At 36.7% G+C, this 27931-nt stretch overlaps 3 protein-coding genes across 3 annotated transcripts in view; all 3 read left to right on the top strand.

The window, feature by feature from the left end:
- LOC122070351 (TMV resistance protein N-like) overlaps nucleotides 1–18610 on the top strand; it is a 22750-nt gene extending 4140 nt beyond the window's left edge. The window contains exons 2-3 of the mRNA XM_042634489.1: nucleotides 15154–15570; nucleotides 17551–18610. Of these exons, the coding sequence (XP_042490423.1) occupies nucleotides 15154–15570; nucleotides 17551–18610 (1477 nt within the window). The remainder of the gene's footprint in view (nucleotides 1–15153; nucleotides 15571–17550) is intronic.
- Nucleotides 18611–19072: 462 nt separating this feature from the next.
- LOC122070350 (probable receptor-like protein kinase At1g30570) lies at nucleotides 19073–20113 on the top strand. The gene has a single exon (XM_042634488.1). The coding sequence runs from the start codon at nucleotides 19073–19075 to the stop codon at nucleotides 20111–20113; it is 1041 nt and encodes a 346-aa protein (XP_042490422.1).
- A 6606-nt stretch (nucleotides 20114–26719) lies between these two features.
- On the top strand, nucleotides 26720–27256 carry LOC122070349 (disease resistance protein RPV1-like). The gene has a single exon (XM_042634487.1). It carries the CDS (start codon nucleotides 26720–26722, stop codon nucleotides 27254–27256), a length of 537 nt encoding a protein of 178 aa, XP_042490421.1.
- The last annotated feature ends 675 nt before the right edge of the window (nucleotides 27257–27931 follow it).

The following is a 27931-nucleotide window of genomic DNA, read 5'->3' as shown; positions in this document are numbered from 1 at the left end:
ACTAAAATTTGTTCCACACATGTACTTTATTTTTTTTTAATGGTAATATGTGAAAAAAAAAAAGAGTGGAACTCGTGAACTATCAAGTCTAATAGTGTAGTGTAGTAATTTATTTATTTTTTATTTTTTTGTAATTGAAGAGGACAAAAAGAAGAATATTACAAGGCATGATTGTATTGTAGTTCATGTGATTGAAATAGGTATCGTGCATCTTAAAAAAGAATATCAGCCATCAAAGAAGGGATTTATGAAGAGTCTGCTAACAAGTGAATATTTTCTAACATTAGAAACTAACAATCGATCAAGGTTGATAAAGCCATTGAATAAGATGATAAATTAATATCCGAAACCTCAAGGCCCTAAAATTATAATATACCATACCCTACTAAGTACTACCCACATTTCATGACTTAAACAAAAAATAAAAATAAAAATTACACGTCTAATTAGAAGTCTTCATATGGGCTGCTCGAAGTTCTACTGCAAATGGGTATTTTCTCTTCCTAATCGGGGGCTCAGGTTCACCTTTTCTCAGGCAATTAAAGTGTCTCCACCAGTGGCTGCAAAAAACGGTTGCCTATATTCATTCGATAGAATTACTAAGTCTAGAGAACTAAAAAAGTTAGACCATTCCATTGAGCACCAAACAGCAGTACCCGATAGCAAAATAGAATAAACAAGGCCTGAGAAATCGATAGAACACTATAACCAGCAATAACTAGAGTTAGTTAACTCCCAAATTTAAAGCAAAGAATCCCCAATAATACTATAATACTGATTTATATCACCAATCATATCTGAAATCAATTTAATAGAGAAAAGGGGGTCAATACTGTATTATCGTAGGCTGTATAAGAAGAAGTTTAACTGATGGACATCTCTAGTACTGATGGCCTTCAAACTTCGGTAGAGCAGCCCTCCATAGATGAGAAATAAAGTCATAACTAAACAGAATCATGATCTATTGGTCAGATCAACAGTAATTTCATATGCTTCAGATCTGAAAATTGCCCAAACCAGAGCATGATTTGGATTGTGGAGATAGATCTACTTCAAAGTGGGTAGAAACAATAGTCTCCAATGATTTATACAAGTAATATAGGTCCTTAGGACCAAATGAAAGAAGAAGCATGTAAAGGAATAATATAGTATTGAGTTCATCCAAGTACTAGTAAATGATAATGAAATCTTTCTATCAAAAAAAAAAAAAGGATAATGAACTCAATATCATTACAATGGCTTCGGCCTTTTCTTTTCCAAAAAATTCTAAAAAAGTTCATCCTACATTTTTGTTTAATCAAGCTTCTTGACTGCGTCAAGAACATCTCTCAGCATCCTCGTATGGTCCTCCGATTCTTTTATTGCACCGTTCAAGTATCCTTTGATATAGTCTAATGAAGGGGAAGGAGATAATGAAGTTGAGGTTTCCGAGCATAGTGACATAGGTGGAGTTTGATAAGTATGACAACTTGGGCTTGAATTTGATATCCATTCGAACATTCCACGACCTTTGTTTTCAACCTGTAAAGCAAGTATAGTCATCTTATAATAATATAAGGAAATAAACATTCAAATTTTAAACATCCAAAAAAAAAAAAATTTAAGAAATTCATACCCCAATTGATTGTGGACAACACCAAAAATATCGACCATAATCTGCAACCGCTCTTAGAAGAGTAGGAGGAAGAAGAGTTGAGAGAGGGTGAGGCTTCGGTTGTTTTAGAGCAACTAGGGCGTGATTCTATGGTTTTTATATCAACCCTCAACACAAACAAAGAAGAATAAGAATCGAGAGCAAAGAAACCTGCATGCAACAAAAACAAGTTATCCGAGAGAGGAGTAGAAGCAAAGGGGGGGGGGGAAATAACTGTTATGCTATATCTGAAACTTAAAATCCCCAAATTAGGGTTTTAGATCTTTGATTGAAGAAGATAACGGACCATACCGCTGACTTCAGATGGATTTTGCACTACCCTCGGCAGCCGATCATCTAAGCCAAATGTGTAAACCTTACACAGTGAAATAGAAACCTAAGAGGCAAACCCTAGATATGAAGGTAACAACATAAAAATTAGAAACCTAAGCTCAATAATATGAGTAAAACACAGACGAAGAACAAGACGAAGAAAACACATAAAGAGGACCAAACGCACCATGAATAAAGCATCGGTTTTCAGATGGCTATCGGTTGCGACCATCTTCCATGCAAAGCTGGTAAATGTGTGACAAAAGAAAACACAACTGAGAAGAAGAAGAAGAAGAAGAAGGAGAAGGAAATATCACCTTGCGTTTTCACTTTCACCGGAGAGCGTCGATCGGCTTTCAGCGAATGAGAGTAAAGTGAGAGAAAAACCCGATAAAATTTGATTCACCCTGATTCTGTACCTTTTATATAAACCCTAGAATCCCTGACTCGATTCCGAATTTACCTATTCAGGTTAATCCAGTGGAGTCCTGGGTTTTAGAGTAAATGGGTGATTCAGTTGAACACGCTGACTCCGGATCAGTTGGCTTAAAATATGAACCAAACGGTTTAATTTAAATGAGAACCTGAATCCCTGGAATATGATCCAACGGATAATTCGAACCAAACGCCCCCTAATTGATCCTGTCATACTCCAATTTTTGCCATTTCAGAGTGGGGCTGGCCTTGATTGGACTTGACTGCCCTTAAGTATTGTATTTAATTGTTAATGTATTACATACATTATCACATTTTATATTTGCGTATTCTACTAAAATGTTATATATAATACTATATTAAACATACAGGGTCGGGCTGGGCTCAAACCGAGGCCTCAGCCCAGCTCAAGCGTGAAAATTCCCAGGGCAAGCCCACCTGAAGGGTTGAAAATCCCAACACAAACCCTACTCGGAATGAGGGTGGGCTCGAGTTCATTAGGCCAAATTTGCACCACTAGTTTCAACCATGCCGAGATGAAGAACAAGGATGTGATCCATCCTTTATGAGTGAAAAAAAATGAAAAAGGCGATCTTTTAGATTGTTGGTTGGCTATCAACTTGGATTTGGCTAGAGTGTACGTATGATTTATTTAGAATTGATGCTGATTTGAATTATTTGGTAATTTGGTATGTCACCTAAGTGAGTTCATCATGTGGTAAAAGAACCATCTTCTCACCCATTTGAGATACAAACAAATGGGACATTTATGTAATTACATTTATAGAGAGGGTCCCCAGCCTCCACACCGATAGTGTGAGGATCCCCTATAAAATCAAGTATTCCATCTATATTAATGCTTCACCAAGCACTCTTATTGATTTCGACTCTGATGCATGGACCATATGACCATATAGAGATCTCTTGCCCTTAATTGCAATATTGTAATGACTTCATGAATTTTAGATTAGCTTTGATTCTCTTGGACAAAATATTTTTACCATCAAAACTTCAATTTATGTAGCCAATTTTTTATTATTATTTAAGCAATTAAGAATAGGTTAGGACAATCCTTAAAAACTGAGTTGAACGTGAGATTGAAAAAAGAGTAATGTTAGATTATAGGGATCCTACTATCAAGGGTCAATGAAGGATGGGAAATATTACCCAAAAAGTATAAAGCAAGCAGTATAAAGGAATGCACCAATGAAATATGATAAAAAAATAATATATACATAAGAGGGCAGCGAGATCATTCCACATGAGAAGGAGAGAGAGAGAGAGAGAGAGAGAGAGAGAGAGAGAGAGAGAGAGAGAGAGAGAGAGAGAGAGAGAGAGAGAGACCGAGATGTGCTAGCTTACCCTTCCTCGAACAGCTCTGAAAACCATTTTCCTTAGAATATGCGAGTTATTTTATCCAAATGTTGTTGTAAGTCAGCTTTGAAAGCTATCCACAGGCCGCAGGAATGGGACAATTAGCAGCGGTCAAAGCGCTATTGAGACATCCGAAGCAGGTACATTTCATTCTATATATCAAATGAATACAACATAAATAAATATTTAAAATAATATAAAAGATGATCACAAAGAACAGAGTAATAGATCACAAGTGATAATGACTGAAAGACCCATTCCAAAAGTCTTTTGGTCAAAACAAACCCAACAAGTTAGTAATGAACCATTTGGCTCAAATCCAAAGTTTTTTTGTCAAAACAAACCAAATTGAGTTGCGTGAGAGAGAGAGAGAGAGAGAGAGAGAGAGAGAGAGAGATCGTTGAGAGTCATAAGCAGGGTGAGAGTCGCAAGAGTGGGAGAGAGATTGTGAGAGTAGGGTTTTTTTTTTTCTTCCTATTTTGGTGGGGAAATAAAAAGGGAAATTTTAATGGTTAAGTGAAATTTTTTTCGCATGTAAAATATATTTCCCTTGCAATCAAACATCTAAATTTATTTTTTCTGGGAAAAAAATTCCACTTTAAATAAAAAATTTACATTCCCCTTGCAACCAAACAAAGTCGAAAGGAAAAGAGAGTCATGTTACTATTGTGAGAAAGGGATGAGGTGGGAGAGATTTGGGGAGGTAAGGGAAGCATAGTCGGATGTGGAATTTACCGAAAATAACGGAAAGATAGTAGAGAAGATTGGAGGGACAAAAGAAGTTTCTAACAAAATGAGTTAGTGTGTTTTTTTTTTTTTTTCGGTAGGAAAAATGAGTTAGTTAAAAGGCTCAAAAGAAAAATCAAGAATGGACAATAGATGATAGAACATATTTTGAAAATTTTAAATTTTTTGAAAGTAAAAATCCAAACCAGAAAAAAAATAAAAATATAAAATTGTAGCATTTGGAGTGAGAATTCCCATGGGCAACTACTAGCCAAAGAAAAACGAGTTTGGTTAGTGATAAAACATAGTATCTGATGACATTTGATTTGATATGGTACAGACTTTGAATGACCTGATTCACATAACCAATATAAATTTTGAGGAGCTGGGTGGGTTATGGATTGAAAAGTACTCTCCCCCCATCTCTTTTGAAGTGTTTGGTTGGATTATTAGTTTTTTAAAATTTTACATCTATTTTACATCCAACCAAACAACTATGGTAAATTAATTTCACTTCATTTCTATTGCAACCAAACGACTCAAAAGGGAAAAAAAAATCGTTTCACTTTCCTTCTTCCCTTCCCATTTTCCTTGCAACCAAACGAACACTAGGATAGCCTAGTGGTTGTTGGGAATACCACTCTATAGCGGTTTTGATGATAACAAACAAGTGTGTGTGCAACTAATTAATTTTATACCAAGTGTGATGTGAAGGATCAAGACACGAGGTTGCTTGACCTCTAGCTCAATCATATGGAGCAATAGTTTGAAGTAATTGATTGAAGACTCGAAGACTTGAAGCAAGCGATCGAAGACTCGAACACTTGAAGCAAGCGATCGAAGACTCGAAGACTTGAAGCAAGTGATCGAAGACTCGAAGCAAGTGATCAAAGACTTGAAGACTCATCTCTAGAATAGGTTGTAATAGCACACACCTGCACGCACCACTCATACATACACGTGTTAGGAAGACCCTAAGTAGTTGGTCTTATGTTCATGTTTGATAGACAGTCAAAGACACAAAACAGGGACCATCTGGTACTTACCGGATTGAACCGGTAACTACCAGATTGCCTCTGTGAAGGAAAACCTCTTAGCTATGACCAACAAAGACCATCCGGTATCTACTAGATGGAACCGATACATACTGGATGTATCCAGATAATCTTCCGGTTGGCCGGATTGGTTTCGGATGAGATATACATCTCAGACTTGGCCAACAGAGGCCATCCGGTATTTACCGGATTGAACCGGTACCTACCGGATGACCCCTGAACACCTCCAACAGCTATATTTAGGACACAATGGCTAGTTTTATGAATCTAATGGTTTTAATGTGGGCAACGGTAACATGATTCAGTACCTACCGGATCCAACTGGTACTTACCGGTTGAGGCAATTTTTTCCCGTTTGAGTTTATACTCATTCCAAAATTGGAGATACTGTCACCCAAATTAAGCCCAACCCTCTCACATATAAATACCCTACTAATGGCTTTATTTGTAATGCCCCCAAATCCAATTAAGATATGGGTGCAGGCCCTCGTGGGCCACCGTTAAATAACAGCATAATCTTACAATTCTCTTACCCAAACACATATACGCAGCGAAAACTAATCTAAAAACTTATCAAAATTTCTAAAGCGGAAGCTAAGTCGTCATACTTATAACTTCATTACACATTGACAGTCTTAATATGTCTATACCTATCAAATACATGAAACGTACTGTAATCCATTGTAAAGTTATTACAACATTCTTTCAAAAAGTCTAACAAAGTTTGGAATGGTTATATCTTCAGATTATTCTTTGGAGGAAGGAAAATCAGCACCTCTATCATCAAATACACACTGTGCACAACGGCATGGCACATGTTTTGGCTCTGTAAAATAGTTATATATCATAGGGTAAGCTCAACCAGCTCAGTGAGAAAAACATAATCATATCATGAAGTAAAACATACATAATTGAAGAAACATCATAACAATCACGTGCTATTTTTGTCAATGCATAAATCTAAGAATATAATATATCTGATCATACATATACTTAACATTATCCTTTTTCCTCTTTAACCTATCTTTTCTTTCTTACTCTTTCTCTTATTCTTTTACCTTTACTTTCTTACTTTTGGGTAGGATGTTTTTCCTCAACGCCTCGCCCTTGTCTTGCTCTTGAGCTCAAATGATCTAGGTCATGTCTTGAGAATTCATCCCACATGCTCCTCTCTCAATGCCTCACCCTTTTCTTGCTTTTTAGCTCAAAGGATCTGGGTCGTGTCTTAAGAGTGTATCTTTAATCTTTTCTTTTCTTTTTTATTCTTTGCTGTCTTGCTTACCAACTTTGGCATCCAGTTGTCATTGTCAATTTCAATATTTGGGTGGAGCGGAATATTGATGGAGCCCTTATTGGTCCTCCCCTGACTGTCCCATACCAGCAGGGTGGGCATTAAAAGACCGCATTATCCTTCCCAGTTCCTCTGTTGGAAAGGACTTTGACAACTTTTAGCTTCGATCCATTTTATGCCATCTTATGTCTATCATGCCTCACACTTATAAAAGAAAATCATGAAAACAATATTTTGATACATATAAAAACATAAAACAGATCTTAGAGGCAATGACATACATATATATACTGTAAATGACAAAACATGCAAGGATATGGTCGAATTCCCCTTACTTGTAGATGATGTCCAAAAATTATTGTGAGAACTACTTTCTGCTAACGTTCTCTGGCAATTGTATCACCTACATAAGAATTTTTTACTTCAAACTTAATGACTCAAGTATGTAATCACTCCTAAACTTATGCTTTCACTTTGTTATATATGCTACCGACTGCCGGACTTGATCCTTTTACTTTAAACTCACCATCCAACCAAATCATATACTTAGGCTTTTACATAGGTTTCTTAATCTCTGATTGATGTGGGAGCATTTCTAAATGGCCTAACGACCCGAACTAGGTCCACAAGACTATGCCGAAGGACTGAAGCTGAAAATAGTAATTGCAGTCCTCTGTTTTTGGGTAAATTTCATGTCAAACCCGAACCAATTCTGAAGGAACTAGTATCCATACCCTATATGGATAGAAAGATCTATGAGTCTAGTTTCTTACAAAAAAGACAGAACGTCATTTACTATTTTATAAAAGAAGTTATGGCCATTTTGGTAAAGTGCATCTGGGCTGACTACGTACTCTTGGAATTCAAGAATTCCTCTAATGATCGAACTTTCATATTACACAGCAGTCCATAGTACGTAATCGACTCTTAGTAGTACTTTAATCAACAAATATTGACTAAGATAGCGGGTAGTTAACTTATTAGATCATGGTCCACTATGTTCTCTAATGATTATGACAAATCCATACTAGTAGTCTTAGTAGGACTTTAGTAAGGCTATGTTACACAATCATTTCATATATACGTAGCCATAAACTTCCCATTTCTTTTATTTCTTTTTCTTTACTCTTTACCATCGGTGTTGATCTCTTAGAAGACTTCCAATATAATCAAATCAGCTTTAGTGTCCTCGGTTCCATGTATATTTCAATTTCCTTAAAGTAGGTTCCTCTTTTGAACTCATTCAGACAATGCCCTTTTAAAATTTAAATAACAGTGGATTCCAACTATAGTTGCTTCCAATCTTTTTCATAATTATACTAAACAAAGTTGATTTAAAAATACCAAAATAGGGGAGGAGAAGCCAAGACTTCAGCTGGACAGTAGCAAGCCGTGAGGTTGGGCTGCAAGTTGGCCTTGGCATCAACTCCCTCTCCCAACTCACTTCTCTCTTTCTCTCCTTCTCTTTCTTTTAAAACTCATGTAACCATGGAAGAACTAAGGTTTGAAAAGCTAAAAACCTCACCTCCACATCCTCTTTCTTTTCTCAAATTTCAATTGTGAAGCTCTTCCTCCACCAAAATCGTTGGAGTCCTTCTCTCCTTCTCCTTTCCTCCACTTTCTTTACCTGAATTTGAGAAAATCACAGCCACCCCAATAGTCCATCTCCCTCTTAACTCTCTTCTTTCCTTTCCCTTCTTTTCTTTCCTTTCTTTCTTATTGAAAGATTTGTATGCACACCCTCTCTTTACAAACAAACCCTTACTCTCCCTTTCCCTTTCTCTCTCCACCTTTCCCTTTCTCATGTCCATGTCTCTCTCTCTCTCTCCATCCATTACTCTCACACATGTCCCTCCCTCTCTCTTAGATTGTGAGCATTCCTCCCCCTTTCTCTTCTCTTATCTTCTTCTTTTCTTGATTTTCTTTTTTGTCTCTTAGCTAACAAATGAGGAAGGTGAGTTAATGGTGAAAGGATAGGTAGGTCCCACCCAACTTTATCTCACTCTTCCTCTCCTTTTCTTCTCCACCGACAATAGACAAGCCCCCCCTTTTGTGTAATGAAATTAATATTTATATATTATATTACTCCCTTTTGTGCAATGTCATACGTACAAGGTCATTCCATCCCAAAATGTCTCTCATTTTTAACTCTCCTTTGTCTCTTTTCTCCTATTTTCAAACCATCCCTACTACTATCTTGTTTGTTCTCATTAATGACATTGATATATATAATTACATATTAATGATATTGATATATATATAATGACATTGATATATATATATATATATATATAATTATATAATTTATATTTATATAATTACATATAAATTGGAAATAGGGAGTGGGGTATTACATTATTAATTAACTATTAAATGAGCATTAAACAATCATTATCAAAGCCATTGAGTGACAGTCAAACAGTATTCTTTCGAGTTCCAACTTTGTGATTAAAGCTCAAGTTCCAAGGAACTCAAGTGCGGATTAGAAGTCTCCATCATCCTTCATATCCAAAGGAAGACAATTAAGGTGCATGTTTTTATTCATTTCATATTCATAGCACGCACCACATGAGGTAACTCAAAAACTCTATTCCACTTTTCTCTATTACACTTGTCTAGACTGTACTCAGGCTCGTGTAGGGTTCTCTTGTTCAAATAAGATTGTAAGAGTGCTTCTCTAACCGTAAAGGAGATTGTAAGGGTGCTTCTCTACCAGTAAAGGAGATTGTAAAGGTGTCTCTCTACATGTAAAGGAGATTGTGTAAGAGGTTTTCATCCCTACCTACTGTACTGAAAGGGAAAACTAGTGGAATACCTTACAAGAGGATCTTGTAAGGTGTGGATTAGACTCAGGTTGAGTTAAACCACTATAAATCTCTGTGTAGTGTGGTTGTGAATTTTTATTCTACAATATTTTTAATTCATAATCACATTCGGAAATCTGATATATTCGAAAAGATTTTAATTTCCACTAGTATAACCTATTCACCACCCTCTAGGTTATTTCAGTGGTGGTTGCTTTGGTTTGTGGAGCCGGCACCCAGGGGAAGAGGTCGTGGGATTGAACCCTATCGTACGCATTGTTTGAGTGTGTGTGTGTGTATTTTCTTATTTATTCTGTACCCACCTGTGGGTTGCCCAGGTGGTTAGGGTGAACTGGGGATTGTGTGGATTAGGCACACGGTCTCAGGTTTGATTCCCCATCTATTGTAGAAACGCAACCCTAAAACGATGCAGAAGATAATGGAAAAACAAATCAAACAATGCACACGGATTTTACGAGGTTCGGCAAGGTTGCCTACGTCCCCGGTGAGATGAGATCCTGCTTCACTATCAATGGAGAATAGGGTTACAACGCTCTTCCTCACACCTCTCCGTATTGCTTGCATTACAGAGAAAGAAACCCTCGCTACAAATATATAGCGAAAAAACCCTAATCCGGATTAAACTACAATTGCCACCCTAATCCGGATTAAACTGCGACGGAATAGCGGGACCGCCGTCTTGCCTGTTTAGGTGCTGCACCAATACTCCCTAGATTAAACTGCGACGGAATACAAGACATCATACACCAACATCTATGCATTTACGATTTAAGTGGAGATCATGATGGTGGGTTGCTGTGCTAGTCTCCCCGAGGATTAGTCGAGGTGTGCGTAAGCTGGCCCGAACACTTTTGGTTAAAAAAAAGAAAAAAGAAAAAAAAAAGCAGCCTTGTCAGAGTTTTCCTCTTTATTTTAGAACTCCTTAATCACCTCAATCGATCCTTATATAACAGGTCTTTCCTCATATGATTTTCTTACAAATTTTTAGCCAATTTGAAGAAGGGAAAAGCTCATTTGGGCCCTTGCTTTGAATAGTTTATCAAAGTGGCCAAAGCATCCCATCCTCATCGTGCCATGTGGCAATTAGATAATACATAGTTTGGACTATCTACATGTCAAAATCAAGATCCTAACTGAATCCAATATCCTTTTTATCAAAATAAATAAATAAATCACATACCTTTTCGGGTGTTGGTGTTCATCACCATGCATGTCCATGCACCTCTATGGTACTCTAACCATTATCCTAAACTCAACCAAAATCTTGAATTTCAAATCTCTTTTCTAATAGTGAAAATTTTAGTGTGATGAGCAAGGGACCTTATGGTCCACTTGTCCACAAAATTCAGGCAGCTATTCAATCTGGCATATGGTAGATATTGGGCTGCCTTGCCTTCTTGGTAAACTTATCAAAACGGTCCAATTTTAAATTTACCCTTATAAAAATCCTAATATATATCTCCTTTAAGATCCTTCTTATTTGGCTTCAATCTCTATAATGTGTATGATTTTCAGAAACGATGTATCTTTTAATATGAAAAAAAAGGGATCATATTGGTTAATTGGGTTTTCTCCGTTCAATAATTCTAAATTAACACATCAAAGCTCACCTTAATTTCTAAATTAAACTCTTTGATTTTCTCTTATGGAAGTTAAGTAATAGGAAACAAAATTTTACATCTACCTGCAAGCCCCCACCCAATCAACTTAAGTTTTAAATTTCCTAATCTATCATAAAAAATAATTAAAAAAAAAAACATATATATTTTCATGAACACCTTATTCTTCTTCCTAATAAAAATAGGGGAGAAAGATATATATGCTAACCTCATATATTGATAAATATAATATATATTAGAAAGGAAAACATAGGTGTTGGAGTATACAATTGGGGCTACGTTAATAATGATGTGAATGGAGAGAGAATTTTCTTATTGACGCCTTCAAAGTATCAAATAACATGTAACTTTACTTTTTTTGCTTTCTAGTAGGATACAGAATTTTTTCCAATGAGAGTAAAAATATCATCTCACATGTATATTTGAAAAATGTGCATAATAATGACAAATTTCGATAATTTTTTTTTTTAGTGCAAATGAAATACCATTAAAAAAAAAAAGGGGGTTCATTAGTTACAAGGCCCTTAATCATTAGTTCAAACCCTTATTAGCAACTGATGAGGTATGGAAATGAGACAAATGTTCTTCTTCTCCACCAAAAATACATTGAACTGTTTAGAAACATCACAGATATCTAACAAAAAAATGGAAGCATATCCCAATGTGAGTGGTCTTTTCCTTTTTGAAAAAGATCCACTAATCATTCACAATCAATCTAAACGGTAATGATAGCTAAGGAATCCTAGTTGCATGGCCTGCTGCAATCCTTTGAGCATTAATTCCTTTCGCTTCTGATTCTTTAAAGTCTAAAGAAGTACATATAATTTTTTTCCCTATTAATAGCATTGCTTCTCAACCAGCCAAATAAGTATGAATTGAAAATTTCCCATCACAAACAATGATACATGGGTCTGTTGGTAATCATTCCATGGGATTGTTAAATTGTTAGGAGCTTGACTGTTCTGAGGTGGTGAATGGTTAAATAGATTAAGATCTCGGACCCACTTATCCACCCTGGTCAATATCTGATAAGGGTTCAAATTCTTTCCAGTTTTTTTAAGCATTGGTTTTCATCTATCCACACAAAATAACATGTGATAGCAAAAATATAAACAAAGGAAGAGAAATTTTTAAGAGGTGATTGGTTGCAGAGAGTGGCTATGGCTTCTAGAAATCCAACGAAAAAAAAGGGCTTCTAGAAACTTGGGTCCTGAAAGCTCGATGACAAGGTAAAGTTCCAAAACAATTATTAGGAATTAGAAATTTGAGTAAGAAACTCAGGAAGCCAATTTTTTCTTTTGGTAAAAACTCAGGAAGCCAATTGGAATTAGAAATTTGAGGAAGAAACTCAGGAAGCCAATTGGAATTTGAACTTTGAAGAAGAAGAAACTCAGGAAGCCAATTGTCGTGCCGACCACAACGGATTAATTGAAACTATGAGAATTTATCCTATTTGTATTAAACCTACTAGAGAATTTCAGTTTGACACGTAAACTTTCGCTCTCACTTAGTTTAATAATGTACATTTTTAACACATTGATTATAACCTGTTATTTTATGTGGTTACATAGAAACATGTAGCTGGCAAATTAAAATTAGAAGTTGCTCAATTTGTAGAGTTACAAGTCTTTGCAGAAGCGAACCTCGATAAAGCTACTCAAAATCAATTGGTAAGAGGTTAACCATTGCATGAATTGCTCAAAAAATCCCAATCAGCCCCTCTCACGGTGGAAGAACAGATAGTTACTATTTATACCGGAATGAATAGGTATTCTTAGTTATTATGGGGGCCAAACCCCTAAGCCAGATTATGTCATTGCCCAGGTGAATGTTTGGTTGTCCAAATTGTAGGTCATTAGATCTACATTGTAGTGCCCTAGATTCGCTCAACTATAGGTGGCACACATGGAACCCTTGGGAGTTATGGGGAAGCTTATTCCCCATTACTCAAACGATATGCTCATCATGACTGTCATGTCTAACACATCTTTAAACACTTCTGGATAGGCTATCGCGTTCCTTTATAACTACCAATGCTTATTTTCTCTTGCTGATTTTATCATGACAAGAGAGGATATATTAACGTAGTGGCAATGGGACTTCTGATCGGATTATAGGTGCTTGTCACAAAGGGATGGAAGGTGCACTATGTTTGGTCTGATATAACAGGTCTTGATAAGATAATGACTAGGGGATATTTTTTGACGTGGCCATAGGCCACTTTCTCTTTTACAATGGACTTGGATTATATTTTGTCGAAGGCTAATTTTTGTGTACAAGTCAGGATTTAGGGGTGATCAAACTAAGTAATGATGAACAGATGTCAGATTTTAAATTTTCTCTAACTAATATAATCCTTTTTGCTTCTTCGAATAAAAAAAAAAAAAAAATCACTTTAGTTTGCCCACGGGAATAAAAAGGATTTCTTCACTAGCATACATCCTTGAAGTCTTAAAACGAGTTTGGATCGGGTCCTCGTATAAGAATCATCCTCTCTGATTCACACTTGGAATTCATGCAAAGTAAAAAACTTTTGTAAAAGAGAGACTGAGTGAATTCCATGTGTAGATCAGGCACCCATTCTCGTACGAGGACTTGATCCGGACTCTCTTAAAATGATATATTTCTTCAATACAGAAGTTGATCCTTTTAGCTTATTCGCATAAAGGTTTGGTCATGTGGGTTGAATGGTCCAACCCAACCAAGTCCCATAATTTGGTATTGTTATCAAAGCGTACCAAATTATCATATCAAAGGAGATTAAGTATAATTTTAATATTACAAATAATGTTTTTCTCGATATAATACGGTATTGATACTTAAGACAAAATGATTTGATATGTATCGAATTGTATCAGTTGCATATTGAATTATCAACTATATACTGAAATCATACCAAGCTGATACGATATTAGTATTGAAAAATAGGAATTTTCTCTGTAAGATACAATTTGGTATCTACCGGCCGTGATCTGCTATACCATGGCAAAATTGTATAGGTTGAAACCCTTATAATGTCTCACACTACCTTTTTTTTGGGCTAAAATCAGCAAAGTATAAGAAGCAAGACGCCTCATCTCACATGAATGAAATTTAGCTGTTCCTCGAAATGCAGACCTGCATCAAAGAAATGAAATCTAAAATGGTAAAATTTAAAAATGCTATCACTTAAGAGGGTATTTGTAAACCCTAAGGAAAAGTAAATTACTCAATTTCTTTGACTGTCAACAGAGGGTTGCAGCTATTTCCCGGGTAGCAGCCACATTTTTTCCTGTCTCATCCTACCTCAATATGACTTAATATGTAAGGTTTCCATAGTTTCAGTAGCAAAAAGCTAAAGAAACCGTAATTTCCAAAAAATATACCTCACCGACTTCAAAGGACGGTGAGCGTCCATGATCGACTTCAAAGGTCGGCACGAAGAAGCTTTCTAGTTTTTCCCTCTGCTAATCAACTAAGGCTCTGCCCTCCGGCAAGGCACAAGTCCATAGCCGACGCCCACTCGCTTACTTTTTCCCTAATGCGTCACCCTGCCTCGTGTTGCGAGACAGGTGACTTTTGCTAAAAAGAAATAAAAAAATGAATAAATAGCCTCCAAATGTGACCAAAGAAACAGAAAAACCAACTCCTTAACCTCTTCCATATAAGCCAGAAGAACACCTCAGTCCACAATTAAGCTGCCTTCACATAATTTTAGCAATCAAAATTAACCAATGGGTAAACCAAGAGACTTCCTTCTTGAGAGAAATAGCTCTTCAAACATCTTATCTTTTGCTTTCTCCAACTCCACATCCACCACCACCACTACCTCTGCTGCCTTCACAGCTGGGTTTTCTAATTATGATGTATTCCTAAACTTTAGGGGTGAAGATACTCGCAACAACTTCACTAGCTTCCTTAACTTAGTTCTAAAAGATAGAGGAATTAATGTCTTTATTGATAGTGAAACATTATGGGCTGGAGAAGCCATTGGCCCATCTTGTCTTAGAGCGATCGAAAGGTCCAAGATCTCAATCCCTATATTCTCTGGAAGTTATGCGCATAGCAAATGGTGCTTGCTGGAGCTTGCTCACATACTTCAATGCCACATATCCAACGGTCAAATAGTCCTGCCCATATTCTTTGACCTTGATCCATCGCATGTTCGGAATCAGACTGGAAGTTTTGAAGAAGCATTTCGGGAACATGAGAAGAATTTTGAGCCCTTTATTGTTGAGAGTTGGAGAGAAGCTTTAAGGGTGATTGGGAATTTGAAAGGAGAAGTTATTGACAAAACCAAGTAAGTCTCAATCCCACTCAAGGTAGCCAGTCTCAGTTTTATATCTTAAACTTAAACTAGATCTTATCTATTTACTTTATTTATGTTTTTTGGTAAATATCTAGTACTAATTTCATTAGTCCATTCCACTTTCATCCTTCACAACTTTCCCTTTCCCACTCTCTATCAATGCATATTTTGATTCTTATGCTTATATAATAAATTCAAGGAAGAAAGAATCTTACCAGTACTTGTCTGGCCTCTGTCAATGGCATAAACCCATCTTCTATTTCAATGAAGCTAGCTCTTGAGAAAGCTATCATGGTTCCTCTCAAGTTTGAGAACCACTGGTACATAGGCTTGGTCTTCATGCTTGCTCTTTTCCTTCCCTTGATGGCCATCCTCAACAAAAATGCTCTAGCCGTCACTGCTGCAAATCTTGTTTATCTCTTGTTTATCGAATTCTCTCTAGATCGAGATTCATCTTTTATTTGTTATCTCACTGTTTCCCCCAAGATCCACATTCAATCCTGCTCAAACCCACAAAAAAAAAAAAAAAAAAAAAAAAAAAAAAAAGAAAAAAAGAAAAAAAAAATGGTCAGCCATGGAAATGGTAATGCAATATATTCCTTTATCTCACCACTCTCTCTCTTAGGGGTGAAACAAGGTCAGGTTGGGCCAGGTTTCTTAAAAACTCAGTCTAACCCTAGGTCCCCAAAATTCAACACGTGCCCAATCTAGCCCTGTCGGATTTACACAAACCCAATTTAGCCCTAATTCACCTTGATTCGGCTGAGGTTGGTCCTAATTGACCTTAATTTTTGTCAGGACAGACCTAACCTTGATTGAAGCAAGGAAAGAAAGTAGGTAGAGATCATCATAATATGAGGGATTAAAAATCCTTCTCCCCTTTAGTGATATCAATTTCTCTTTTGAGAGATTTTACTCCTTTTCCTGATTTATCTTATTTTAATCCAATCTTCCTTGTGTTGCCAGCACATATACTTGGATGGCGAACATATCTCTTATAAGTTTTGAGTGCGGCAAGGAAAACTTTAACCCAGAAATTTCCCGAAGAGCATGAGTGATGTGGTAGCTTAAAACTAAAAAATTAAACTAAAGTGAGGTAGTGGAGCAGGTGGGATATGATCTAATAATGGAAAAAAAACAAAGATTCATTTTGACTCGAAGTGACTCATCCAAGTCGACAAATTTTTGAAAGAACAAGTCTAAGTTGGAAAATCTGATTTTTCAACTATGGCCTAGACAATAATATCATCATTCATATTTAATCCATTATTGTTTATAATGAGTTATGCAAAGCCTGGTGAATAGGATATAGGAATATAAATTAATAGTATAAAGAACAAATAATTACAAGAAGGAAATATCCCTACTTGTTTGTCAAACATATAAAATTTGGTGCAATCTGGTTAATCAGCCATAGATATAATTTGTGCAACATATGTGGTAACCTTGTATTATACCCTTCCGCTTATATCTCAATTTGTTGAAGACTTTTCAAGAAATAGAAAATTTAATTAATACACCAGCATTCTTACATTATTTGAAGCCTAAGGTTGTTTGGTTGATCATAGAGATTCAATTTTCCTCTTATGATGTAGCATATTTAATAACTCAAAGTAGCTTAGTATAGAATAAACTCGTAACATCTGTGGTAACCATATCTTTATGCTCCTTTTTAACTGCAATGATATTTGCGTTTAAATTATAGTTATAGACATATATTGCCTAAATCGAAGCTGTCACACCCTTACTACATATATAAGGATGCATAGTTCCAATTTACACTCATACTTATATATTTATTTTTGGTTTAAGATTAGCAATTTATGCTGATACTAAATTTCTCATTATTGTTTAATTCCAACTGCTTTCTATTATGTTAAAAAACTTAAAATTCATGTGTTCTTGGTTACTAGTTATTTTCCTCTCATTAGTTATTGTTGTAATTTTCTTTTTGATTTACAATTATTGTAGGGATCAAGCAAAGATAGTTGAATTACTTGGCAAAAGGGCTTTGGATGAACTAGTCAGTAGTACACACTTGGCTGAATGTAAATACCCTATTGGAATAGATTCCCGTGTAGGAGATTTATTATCCTTATTAAATAATGGATCCAATGATGTTCAATTCGTGGGTATCTGTGGTATCGATGGCATTGGGAAGACAACCATTGCGAAGGTTGTTTATAATTGCATCCTTTTAAACTTCAATAGGCGTAGTTTTCTTTCAGACATTAAAGAACAAGCAAAGCAATGCATGGGTCTTGCGTCGTTGCAGAAGAGACTTCTTAAAGATATTTTTAAAACAGACTTTGACATAGGTCATTATCATAGAGGAAAAAAATTAATCGAGGAAAGACTTTGTGAAGAAAATGTTCTTCTTGTTCTTGATGATGTGGACAGTAAAGAGCAAGTAGATGCTTTGGCTGGTGGACTTAATTGGTTTGGTCAAGGAAGTCGGGTCATAATAACATCTAGGGATGAACATATTTTGAATGTGGCTAACATTGATAAAGATAAAATCTATTGGTCTAGAGAGCTTGACCATGTGGAATCTCTTCAACTATTTAGTTTGCATGCTTTTTCAATGGATGAACCTCCTCATCAAGATTTTGTGCAACTTTCACGAGATGTTGTACACTACTCGGGAGGGTTGCCTTCAATTCTAGAAGTGTTGGGGTCTTATCTATCAGACATAAACAACAAAGAAGAATGGAGGAGTATATTGCGAAAATTGAACACAGGTAAAGCTTCTATCTCCAGTCTTGCATCCTTACGCAAGCAGAGAAAGAAGACACGACTTATGACATCTTTACGCAAGCACAGAAAGAACTTCTGCCCCTTCGCTTCCTCTGTCTGGAAGAGGATCCTTAGCTCCTGCTGGCCGTCTCGCAGGAGAATCCTTCGTTTGTCTAGAGAATGGATCTGGGTTGACATGGCTTTCGGTGGATCCACCATCTATGATACTATTGGGAAGCTTGCCTTTGGTGCTGCGATCAATCATATATGGATGGAGCACAATATTCGTAGATGAACTCCCAACTCTCGTTCTTTGGATAAGATTTGGAAAGCCATCTACTTCGGTGTTAGCTCAAGCTTGGTTGTCTTCGCCATTATCCAATTCGTGATAGCCCAAGGAACATGCCCACTGTTGTCTCCTGAGGCCTTCCCTCCTCCACCATCTCCCCCCTGATGTCCCCCTTCTCTTAGTTGGGCCTTCGGCCCCTTGTAGTTTTTACCTCTCTTAAGGTCTTGTTCCTTCTGGCTCCCCCCGTTCTCCTTTGTATATTCTTCTTCCTTGATAATGAATTTATTTATTCATCCAAAAAAAAAAAACTTGGACTCATGATTGATTCGTGGAGATTTGGCAAAACTTTTTTCTGGCTGCTGACCTGATGTAACATCCCATCTGGTCTTCTGAATGGAATAAAAAACGAGCTAGGCATTGGTGGATTTTCTCGTTATATTATATTTCTAGTAAATTATTGTCTTTGCCATGCCACTTGGTTGGTGCCCACTACTTCATGGAACCATTGGAAACAACACCGCTGTTGCCAGAGTATCTAAAGCCCATGGAGGATGTCTGGATCTAAATGGCTCCACAGCTATTGATAGAGTTGGTAAACATTTCAGAATAGCAGAGATCCAAGCTGCAACAAAGAATTTTGATGACTCATTAGTGATCGGAGTTGGTGGCTTTGGCAAAGTTTACAAGGGTGTACTCGATGATGGGACTATGGCAGCATTCAAGCGTGCCAATCCGCAATCTAAACAAGGCTTGGAAGAATTTGAGACAGAGATTGAGATGCTATCAAAGCTCAGGCACAAACATGTGGTTTCCTTGATTGGGTTTTGCAAGGAAAAGAATGAGATGGTTTTGGTGTATGAGTATATGGCAAATGGGACTATTGAGAATCATCTCTCTGGGAGTTGTCTCCCACCATTAACATGGAAACAGAGATTAGAGATTTGCATGGGTGCTGCACTTGGGCTTCACTACCTCCACACATGGGCAGAGTATGGAATAATCCATAGGGATGTTAAGACATCCAACATACTATTGGATGAGAACTTTGTAGCAAAGCTAGCTGATTTTGGGTTATCACAAAAACTTCATTCATTAGATGATACCCATATTAGTTCACGTATTATGGGAACCCTAGGATATCTTGCTCCAGAATACGCAAGATGGTCACATGTGACTCTAGAGACTGATGTTTACTCTTTTGGTGTTGTCCTGTTTGAGGTTGTTTGTGGGCGGCAAGCTGTAAATGAAAGCTTACCAGAAGAGCAGACCTACCTTGCAGGATTGGCATTGAGGTGTCAAAGACAGAGATCACTTGAAACCATTGTAGACTCACGGCTTGAAGGGAATTACTGTCCAGAATCATTGAAGAAATTTGGGGAGATCGCAGATAAATGCCTTGCAAATGAGGTTAAGAACAGACCCACAATGGGGGAAGTTTTGTGCGATTTGGAGTATGTCTTGCAGCTGCATGAAGCTTGGTTAACAAGCAATGGTGGGTCAGATCGTTAGCCATCAAGGCTGATGAGAATGAAGCACAAGAAGCTCTTCATGATGTAATCCAATGGAGTTAATGGCGATTTTTATTTATTTGGTTTGTAATTCTTTGTTTGGGTCCTACCCTGCACTAGGACTCACCAATAAATCTTTATTATTGTATGGTTAATTCAATTTTGGTTCTTTTTTATTTTTTCTCTATCTTTTTAATCACCCTATTGGATTCTTTTTTTTTTTTTTTGTGGGGGTGGGGGGGGTGGGGGGTGGGGGGTGGGGTGGGGGTGTGGGGGAGAGGATCAAGTCTTTGTACGAGAACCATTCTCGTACAAGGATGATCTACATAGATGGAATTTACCTGACAATCTTCTCGTACTGGCTGATCCACGCTGGCGAGTGTTAAGGATTTATGTTGTGTGACAACTTGTAACACATGTAAATTTTGACTGAAGGATTGGTGAATTTTCTTCAAAAAGAAAATGAGCAATGGGCCTTGGGCCTTGGGAAATGTTTCCTTTTTAATTAGATACCAGCCATGTATCAAAGGAGTTATATGTAAATTTGGTGGAGAAGAAAAACATATATCTAATCTCCATAGTTCATCAATTAGTAGTGAGGCCTAGAATTGATCTAATTAAGGGCCTTTGTAACTAATGACCTTACCCTTTATTTTCTTTAAATAGTACTTTGCTTCCAAAAATAAAAAATAAAAAAGAAGAAGAAGAAGAAGAAGAAGAAGAAGAAGAAGAAGAAGAAGAAGAAGAAGATAAACAGCAGAAACGGAGTAAAAAGCTGCCGTTTGATAACGTTTCAAGAAACTAGGAGCCCGTTTGATAACGTTTCAAGAAAAGCATTTCTGCCGTTTCTGTTTCCAGAAACAGCAGAAACGGAGTAAAAAACGTTTGATGAAATTATTTCGTTTCACTTATTTTCAGAAATAGAAATAGAAATTTTTACTTATTTGTGGTTCAAGAAACGACCCAGGCGAAACAAGTTCAACTTGTTTCGCCGTTTCTGGAAACGACTTGTGGCCATTTTTTTATTGGTTACTATCGACTTCTAAAAACATGACTTATCAAACACCTTCAATTCCGTTTATGTTTCTAGAAACGAAAATTTATGTTTCTGCCGTTTCTTGAAACAGAAACGACAGAAACATTATCAAACGGGCCCCTAGGGTCCATCTTGTTCTCGAAAGGTTTTTAAGGTAAGGGTACGGAAGAGTTTTCAGAATAAACTAGCTTTTACCTTTTTATGAAAATCCAACAAAATCAGTATTAAAGTTGAATGTTTTGTTATCTATGCTATCATAGGAGACAAATCCTACATATACTTGAAATTACAAAGCAATCTTTAATAGATCTGGGTTGGGCCATTTTTTTAAAACCCCAGCCCAACCCAAAGTTCCTTTAGTTCAGCCTAGGCCCAGCCCAACCTCAGGTTGGGTTAGGATATCTTAACCCAAGCCCAGCCTTATTGGGCTGATCAGCAGCCTAGCTCTGATTGATCCTCATTGATCAGGTTCGTGCTGGTTTGGCCCTAGTTGATCTTCTCATCCTCCAAGACTTGCCATTTCAAAGTCGAGCTGGCCCTGATTGAACTTGATTGTTCGTAAGTATTGTATTAGATTGTTAATGTATTACATACATAATTGCATTTTGTATTAACGTATTCTACTTAATATTATATATATATTACTATTTTCCAATGAGATGTTTACTCGAAAAATGTGGATGATAATGACATATTGATAGGTCACTTTTAATTTACTTTTTTTTTTTTTTTTTTTCTTTTTTGTAGGGTAAACCCTTACCTTAAAAGCCTTTCGAGAATGAGACAAGACCCTAGGTGTATCATCTTTTTTTTTTAGATAGTGAAGCGAAGTACTATGTAAAGAAAATAAAGGGGAAGGCCATTAGTTATAAAGGCCCTTGATTAGATCAGTTCTAGGCCTCATTGCTAATTGATGAGCTATGGAGATTAGATATCTATTTTTCTTCTCCACCAATTATACATTCAATTAACTCTTTAGATATATCACTGATATCTAATAAAAAAAGGAAACATTTCCCACTGCCATTGGTATTTTCCTTTTTGAAGAAATCCATCAGTCCTTCACAGTCAGTCCAAATGATAACAGTAGTGAGTCCTAGTCGCATGGTCTGCTGCAGTCCTTCGAGCATTCTACTATCTTGTGATTCTTATGCATTCCCTGTCAAGTTTTTAAAACTTGAGATCAATCTTAGGACATGTCTCCATGACTCAATCGATATCAATATGGATTGGGTCGATATCGATTGTGATTGGATGGATTTACCTTTGCTTTTTTTTTTTTAGTTGGTATTTTGGAGCCTTTTATTCCCCCCCCCCCTTTTTTTTTGGCTATATGTCAGCCAAGGATTATATTGAAAATAATGAAATAAATATAGATAAGGACCAAAGAAGGAAAAATATTTAGATTGTTGTCCACATTCGGCATGTCCATCAGTAAACAACCAACCTAAATCACACTAACAAAGAAAAAATGCAAAACGATTCAATTGGATCTGTATCTCGGAGAGTCTTGCCCACCCTAACTTAAGTTCTCCAAAGAAAACCATGGAGGTACCAACCATGTTGTTGAAATTTTTGTTATTACTGCATGCTTTGTTTAACCATCTGCAATAACTATGAGAGATTTTTCAGGGGATTCGATCTAAATAGATTTTATAAAAAAGCCATCGCTGGTGGAAGCACTATGAAGTATGATCATTCATAATACAAAGGACCACTAAATGAAAGTCCTCTTCAACCTAGATGGATTCCAGATCCATGCTCCTAGCAATTAAAAAAAAAAAAAAGTCCGTAATGGCAGATAATGATTCGATACAGGCAAACCTAACTAATCTGATCTAATTTTTAAGACTATGTTCCTTGTATAACCAAATTTTAAAGAAACACAAATTTTTTCCCATGGTACTTTCTGCAAAAGTGGTGGTTTCATAAAGGATACTTGGATTCTGTTTTATGGATGATCTCCTATTGTTTCCAAGAGATAAATGCAGTGGTGGATAGGCTAGCAAAGCATGCCGCTGCCACAAGAAGTTCAAATACCTGGGATGTAGCTCCAACTTTTATTATTTTTAATCTTGAATGGGATGGCCAGTATAGGCCTCGATTCAGGTTTATGTAACTCTTCTTCTTATTATTTTGATTTCCTGATCTGCTGATGGTCATGCTGAAGGTGGAGCAGGATCTCAAAGGGCTTACTTTTGTGAACTATCATTTTTCCGATTCTAATATATTCTTTGCTGACCTTTAGCAAAAAAAAAAAAAAAAAAAAAAAAAAAAAATCCCCATAGAAAGCATAGATACATGGTGCTCCTCTACGGTGTGCACGTTCGATAGTCTGGAGCACCCTGGGGATGCATGCCTATGTGTTAGGGTCTGTGCCTAAGGATTTTTAGGGCATTGAATATGCACTGCCACCCTTACCGCGTCGTAGAAGGGTCGGATCCAATAAACGTCCAATCAACCAAATAACTATGATTTGAAAACTTCCTTCACAAACAAAGATACATGGGTCTGCTGGTTGATACTCTTGGTTTTGTATCTTTTATGTTTTGATGGAAAGAAGCCCTTGGTAATTATCCCATGTGATTGTTAAATTGTTAGGAGCTTGACTGTTCTAACTCTAAGGTGGGCAATGATTAAGTAAATTAAGATCTCGGACAAACTCATCCACAATGATCAATGTCTAATAGGGTTCAAAGTCTTCCCAGTTGAAGAATTGGTTTTGACCCATCCACACAAAATAGCGTGTAATACCAAAAATAGAAACAAAGAAAAAGAAACCAATTTTTTTTTTTGGAAAGATGATTGATTGGAGAGAGTGGATAAGGCTTTAGAAAGTTAGGTCCTTGAATACATTCAGTTCTTAATCCCAATCACCTTTTACAAATTAAAGAAGATAAATTATGGAGAGCTGCATAACAATTATTTATTTATTTATATTTGGTATTACTCTAAAACAATAATTTATTTATTTATTTTTGGTAAAGTTCCATAACAATTTTTAGGAATTAGAAATTTTAGGAAGAAACTCAGGAAGCCAATTGGCATGCCGCCTTCAACGATCAACGAATTTATTTAAACTATGAATTCGCTTAAAGCAGCTGAGAATTTATCCTATTCATATTAAACGTTTTTTGAAAAATTTCAGTTTTAAACCCTAAACTTTTTTTTTTTTTTTTTTGGATGACCTCAGCCTAAACTCTCATTATCACATCAGAAAATTGATAAAAGAAAACTAGAACCTAACTAAAGAAAACTAGAACTAAACTTGGCTACTGCCCAGGTTGTACTCAAGTAGATGCAGCCTCTCTTTGTAAGCAAAGAAATAGAATCTTGAAAGGCATTTTTTAAAATATTATAATTTAAGAGGGTATTTGTGAACCCAAGGGAAAAGGTGAATTATTTCATTTCTTTAGCTATGAGCAGCGGTTGCTCAGGTAAGAGCCAAAATTTTCTAGAAAACTTCACTTACTTTGCTCATGGAAAATGGATTTCTTCACAAGCATACTGCCATGCAGTCTTAAAATGGTAATTAAGTTTCACCAATACAGAAGTTGAACCCTTTTAACTTCTTCATAGGATTTGAGTAATATCCAAGGTCCGGCCCATTGAGATGTGTTGATGCAGTTTTCGGCTTAGTACAGACTTGCACAGCACATGTTAGAAACTAGCCCGGAGGGGTCTCCAGGGTGGAGGCTCTGATGCCTAAGTTAGGTTTTAGGTAAAGTAAAGAGGAAAGGAATGTAGAATTAATTCTGAGTGTGCTATATGTTTTATCTCTTAAATCCATTGTCCTTTCTATAGAGATGACCCTCCCCATTGGCTAGCTTGTTACCTTTGTTGTTAACATGGACCTCCTTGCCACTGGTGGGCCGGTCACCATCTAAGCTGAGGTGGTCGATTTTATAATGGTTAACCTAATCATGATCGTCCTTGTAATGGGTAACTTAACCATGGTCAGTCTATGGTAGGAGAATCATCCAACTTATGCCTGCTTAAGTGTGTCAGCCATGGTTAGGTCTAGAAACGATTATGGGCACCACTATGCCATGATTTATTAGGTGTAGGATTTAGACTCCACGTGGATGACCGATACCTCATGGGAGGTACAATAAAAGGTATGAATAAGAGATCGGCCTTATGGGAGACGTGAATCTGTGGTCGGTCTAAGAGAGACTGACCGAAACCCTTGGGTCCTAGTCCAGATTTTTGGTCCCGACCAGGACCATCATTGTTTAGTACTATAGTGGTATGTCAAGATACATTGCTCCTCTTGGTGCATACAAATGACAAAGATAGCAGTAGAGGTTTCGCCTTGTGTGTCTAATCCAATCATATCTCACACTCCCTTACTATGACACATTATGTGTGACATTCAAGAAAGCGGTAAGTGTACTGGATTCACCTAGGAGATTGGTGAGGTATTCTCACCAAAAGATGGCAAGTACCGAGGGTTTGAGAGATTGGTGAGGTTTCTAAGGGGAGGTTGATAACCTCTAGCCTCCTTAATATGTGACAATATGTTTTAAAGGCTTGAGACTTATGGATCAAAGACGACAATAGTTTGCTAAGGTTGATGGTGCTAGGACATTACAATATGTATGATTTCATAATTTCATCTAGGGGTGACTATTTTAGGCACGCAACAACAAACCTGACTAAACTAGATCGGAAAAACTTGAAATTGATTGGGACCATTTATTACATGTGTTGGACTCAAACCTGATTGTTTATTAAAGGCCGTTTCTAGTGCAAGGGTGTAATCAGATGGGCATCCAACTGATTAATAGGTCGGCATGTTTAAAGCTCGTGTAAGGCTAGTTTATTGGATTTGATCCATTTAAAGCTCATTTGAAGATAAATGTGTTATTAACCCGTTTAAAGCCCCTTTATTATTCTTAATAGAGACTGGCACTGACCAATCATACATTTATAAATGGGACCATACTTAGCCTATGAGATCCGATTACTTAAACGAGCCAGTCATGGTGCAAGATCCTAAAGTGGAAAAATACAATTAAACACAACCAAAACCAACCCGAACCAAGCGATTACCACCCACTTTCACCAGCATTAAAGCTACCCCATGCAATACGCATATAGCACACAAATAGCTAAATAAACCAAAATTTCCAATGCCTACCCGAAAGAATTCAAAGTTCAGGCCTCCTTCCAATAATAAGTAAAAAAAGAAAGGGTCAGGAGACTCAGGCCGGTAAATCAATTCCGGCCCTACACTCCAAATATAGTCTTTCACTTCCATAATGCGTTCGTTCCTGCAAGGCAATTCCATAGCCAACACGCTCGCTAACCATATATGCCTCTAATGGATGACTCTGCAGGAACTTCCCTACCTCGTGTTACAACACAGCTGCTACCTTCTATATCTTCCAACAAGTGACTTTTACTCAAAAAAAATAAAATAAAAAAATAGCCTCCAAATGTGACCAAGTAAACAGAAAACAGAAAACAGAAAACATCTCATTTAAACCGCTTCTATATATAGCTAGATGATCACCTTAGCCAGCATTTAAACTGCCTTCTGCTGGTTTTAGCTATCAAAATTAACCAATGTGTAAACCAAGACAGTTCCTTCTTGAGAGAAATAGCTCCTTGAACATCTCATCTTATCCTTCCTCCACCTCTACTTCTGCTACCTACACAACTGGATTTTCTAGTTATGATGTATTCCTAAGCTTTAGGGGTGAAGATACTCGCAACAACTTCATTAGCTTCCTTAACTTAGTTCTAAAAGACAGGGGAATCAATGTCTTTATTGATAGTGAAAAATTGTGGACTGGAGAAGCTATTGGCCCATCTTGTCTTAGAGCGATTGAGAGATCCAAAATCTCAATCCCTGTCTTCTCTAAAGATTATGCAAATAGCAAATGGTGTATGCTGGAACTTGCTCATAGACTTCAATGCCACAAATCCAGTGGTCAAATCGTCCTGCCCATATTCATCGATGTTGATCCATCGCATGTTCGGAATCAAACTGGAAGTTTTGAAGAAGCATTTCGAGAACATGAGAAGAATTTTGAGCCTCATATTGTTGAGTTGGAGGGAAGCTTTGACGGTGATAGGGAATTTGAAAGGAGAAGTTATTGACAAAACTAGGTAAGTTTAAATCCCACTGAAAGTAGCTAGTCTCCATTTTTTATCTTAAACTTATGCTAGGTCTTTTCTATTTACTTTATTTCATTAGCTCATTCCATTTCCATCCTTTATTACTTTTCCTTCCCCCTACTGTCTCCTAATATATATTTTGATTCTTAAGCTTTTATAATAAATTCAAACAATTGTTGGGCCAAAAGACTCCTCCAATGACGGAGTGGAATTTGATCATACTGTCTGACATGCTTCTTTTTTTGGTAGATTTTATATGCTTTTGATATGGCCTTCCTTGCTAAGGGGTACTCATCAGTTCAAATAAATTACATACCTTACAAAATCAAATATTATCTAAAAAACAATATGTATAGCCACATAAATTTCAACCATAAAATTAATTTTTATTTGCCCAAACCATAGTTGAAAAATTAGGTTTTGACTCAGATGAGTCGACTGATTGGAGTAAAGATTCCAAAAAACCTTGTCAATAGTCATGAAAACTTTCTCAGGCTTAGAAATTGATCATACTTAACCTTGGTGCTAGCAGCAACAGTGGTGATCTTACAAAGGATACTTGGATAACATTTAATGGATGATCTCTCACTACTACAGAGAAATAAACACGGTGGCTGACAAGCTAGCAAAGCATGCAGCTACATCAAGAACTTCAAC

The sequence above is a fragment of the Macadamia integrifolia genome, unplaced genomic scaffold, assembly GCF_013358625.1.
Source record: "Macadamia integrifolia cultivar HAES 741 unplaced genomic scaffold, SCU_Mint_v3 scaffold891, whole genome shotgun sequence".
Lineage (NCBI taxonomy): Eukaryota > Viridiplantae > Streptophyta > Magnoliopsida > Proteales > Proteaceae > Macadamia > Macadamia integrifolia.
This window is presented reverse-complemented; position numbering and strand designations above follow the sequence as displayed.

Coding starts and splice junctions, on each gene's coding strand:
- LOC122070349 (XM_042634487.1), top strand. CDS start 26,720: ATGTGTAAACCAAGACAGTTCCTTCTTGAGAGAAATAGCTCCTTGAAC.
- LOC122070350 (XM_042634488.1), top strand. CDS start 19,073: ATGCCACTTGGTTGGTGCCCACTACTTCATGGAACCATTGGAAACAAC.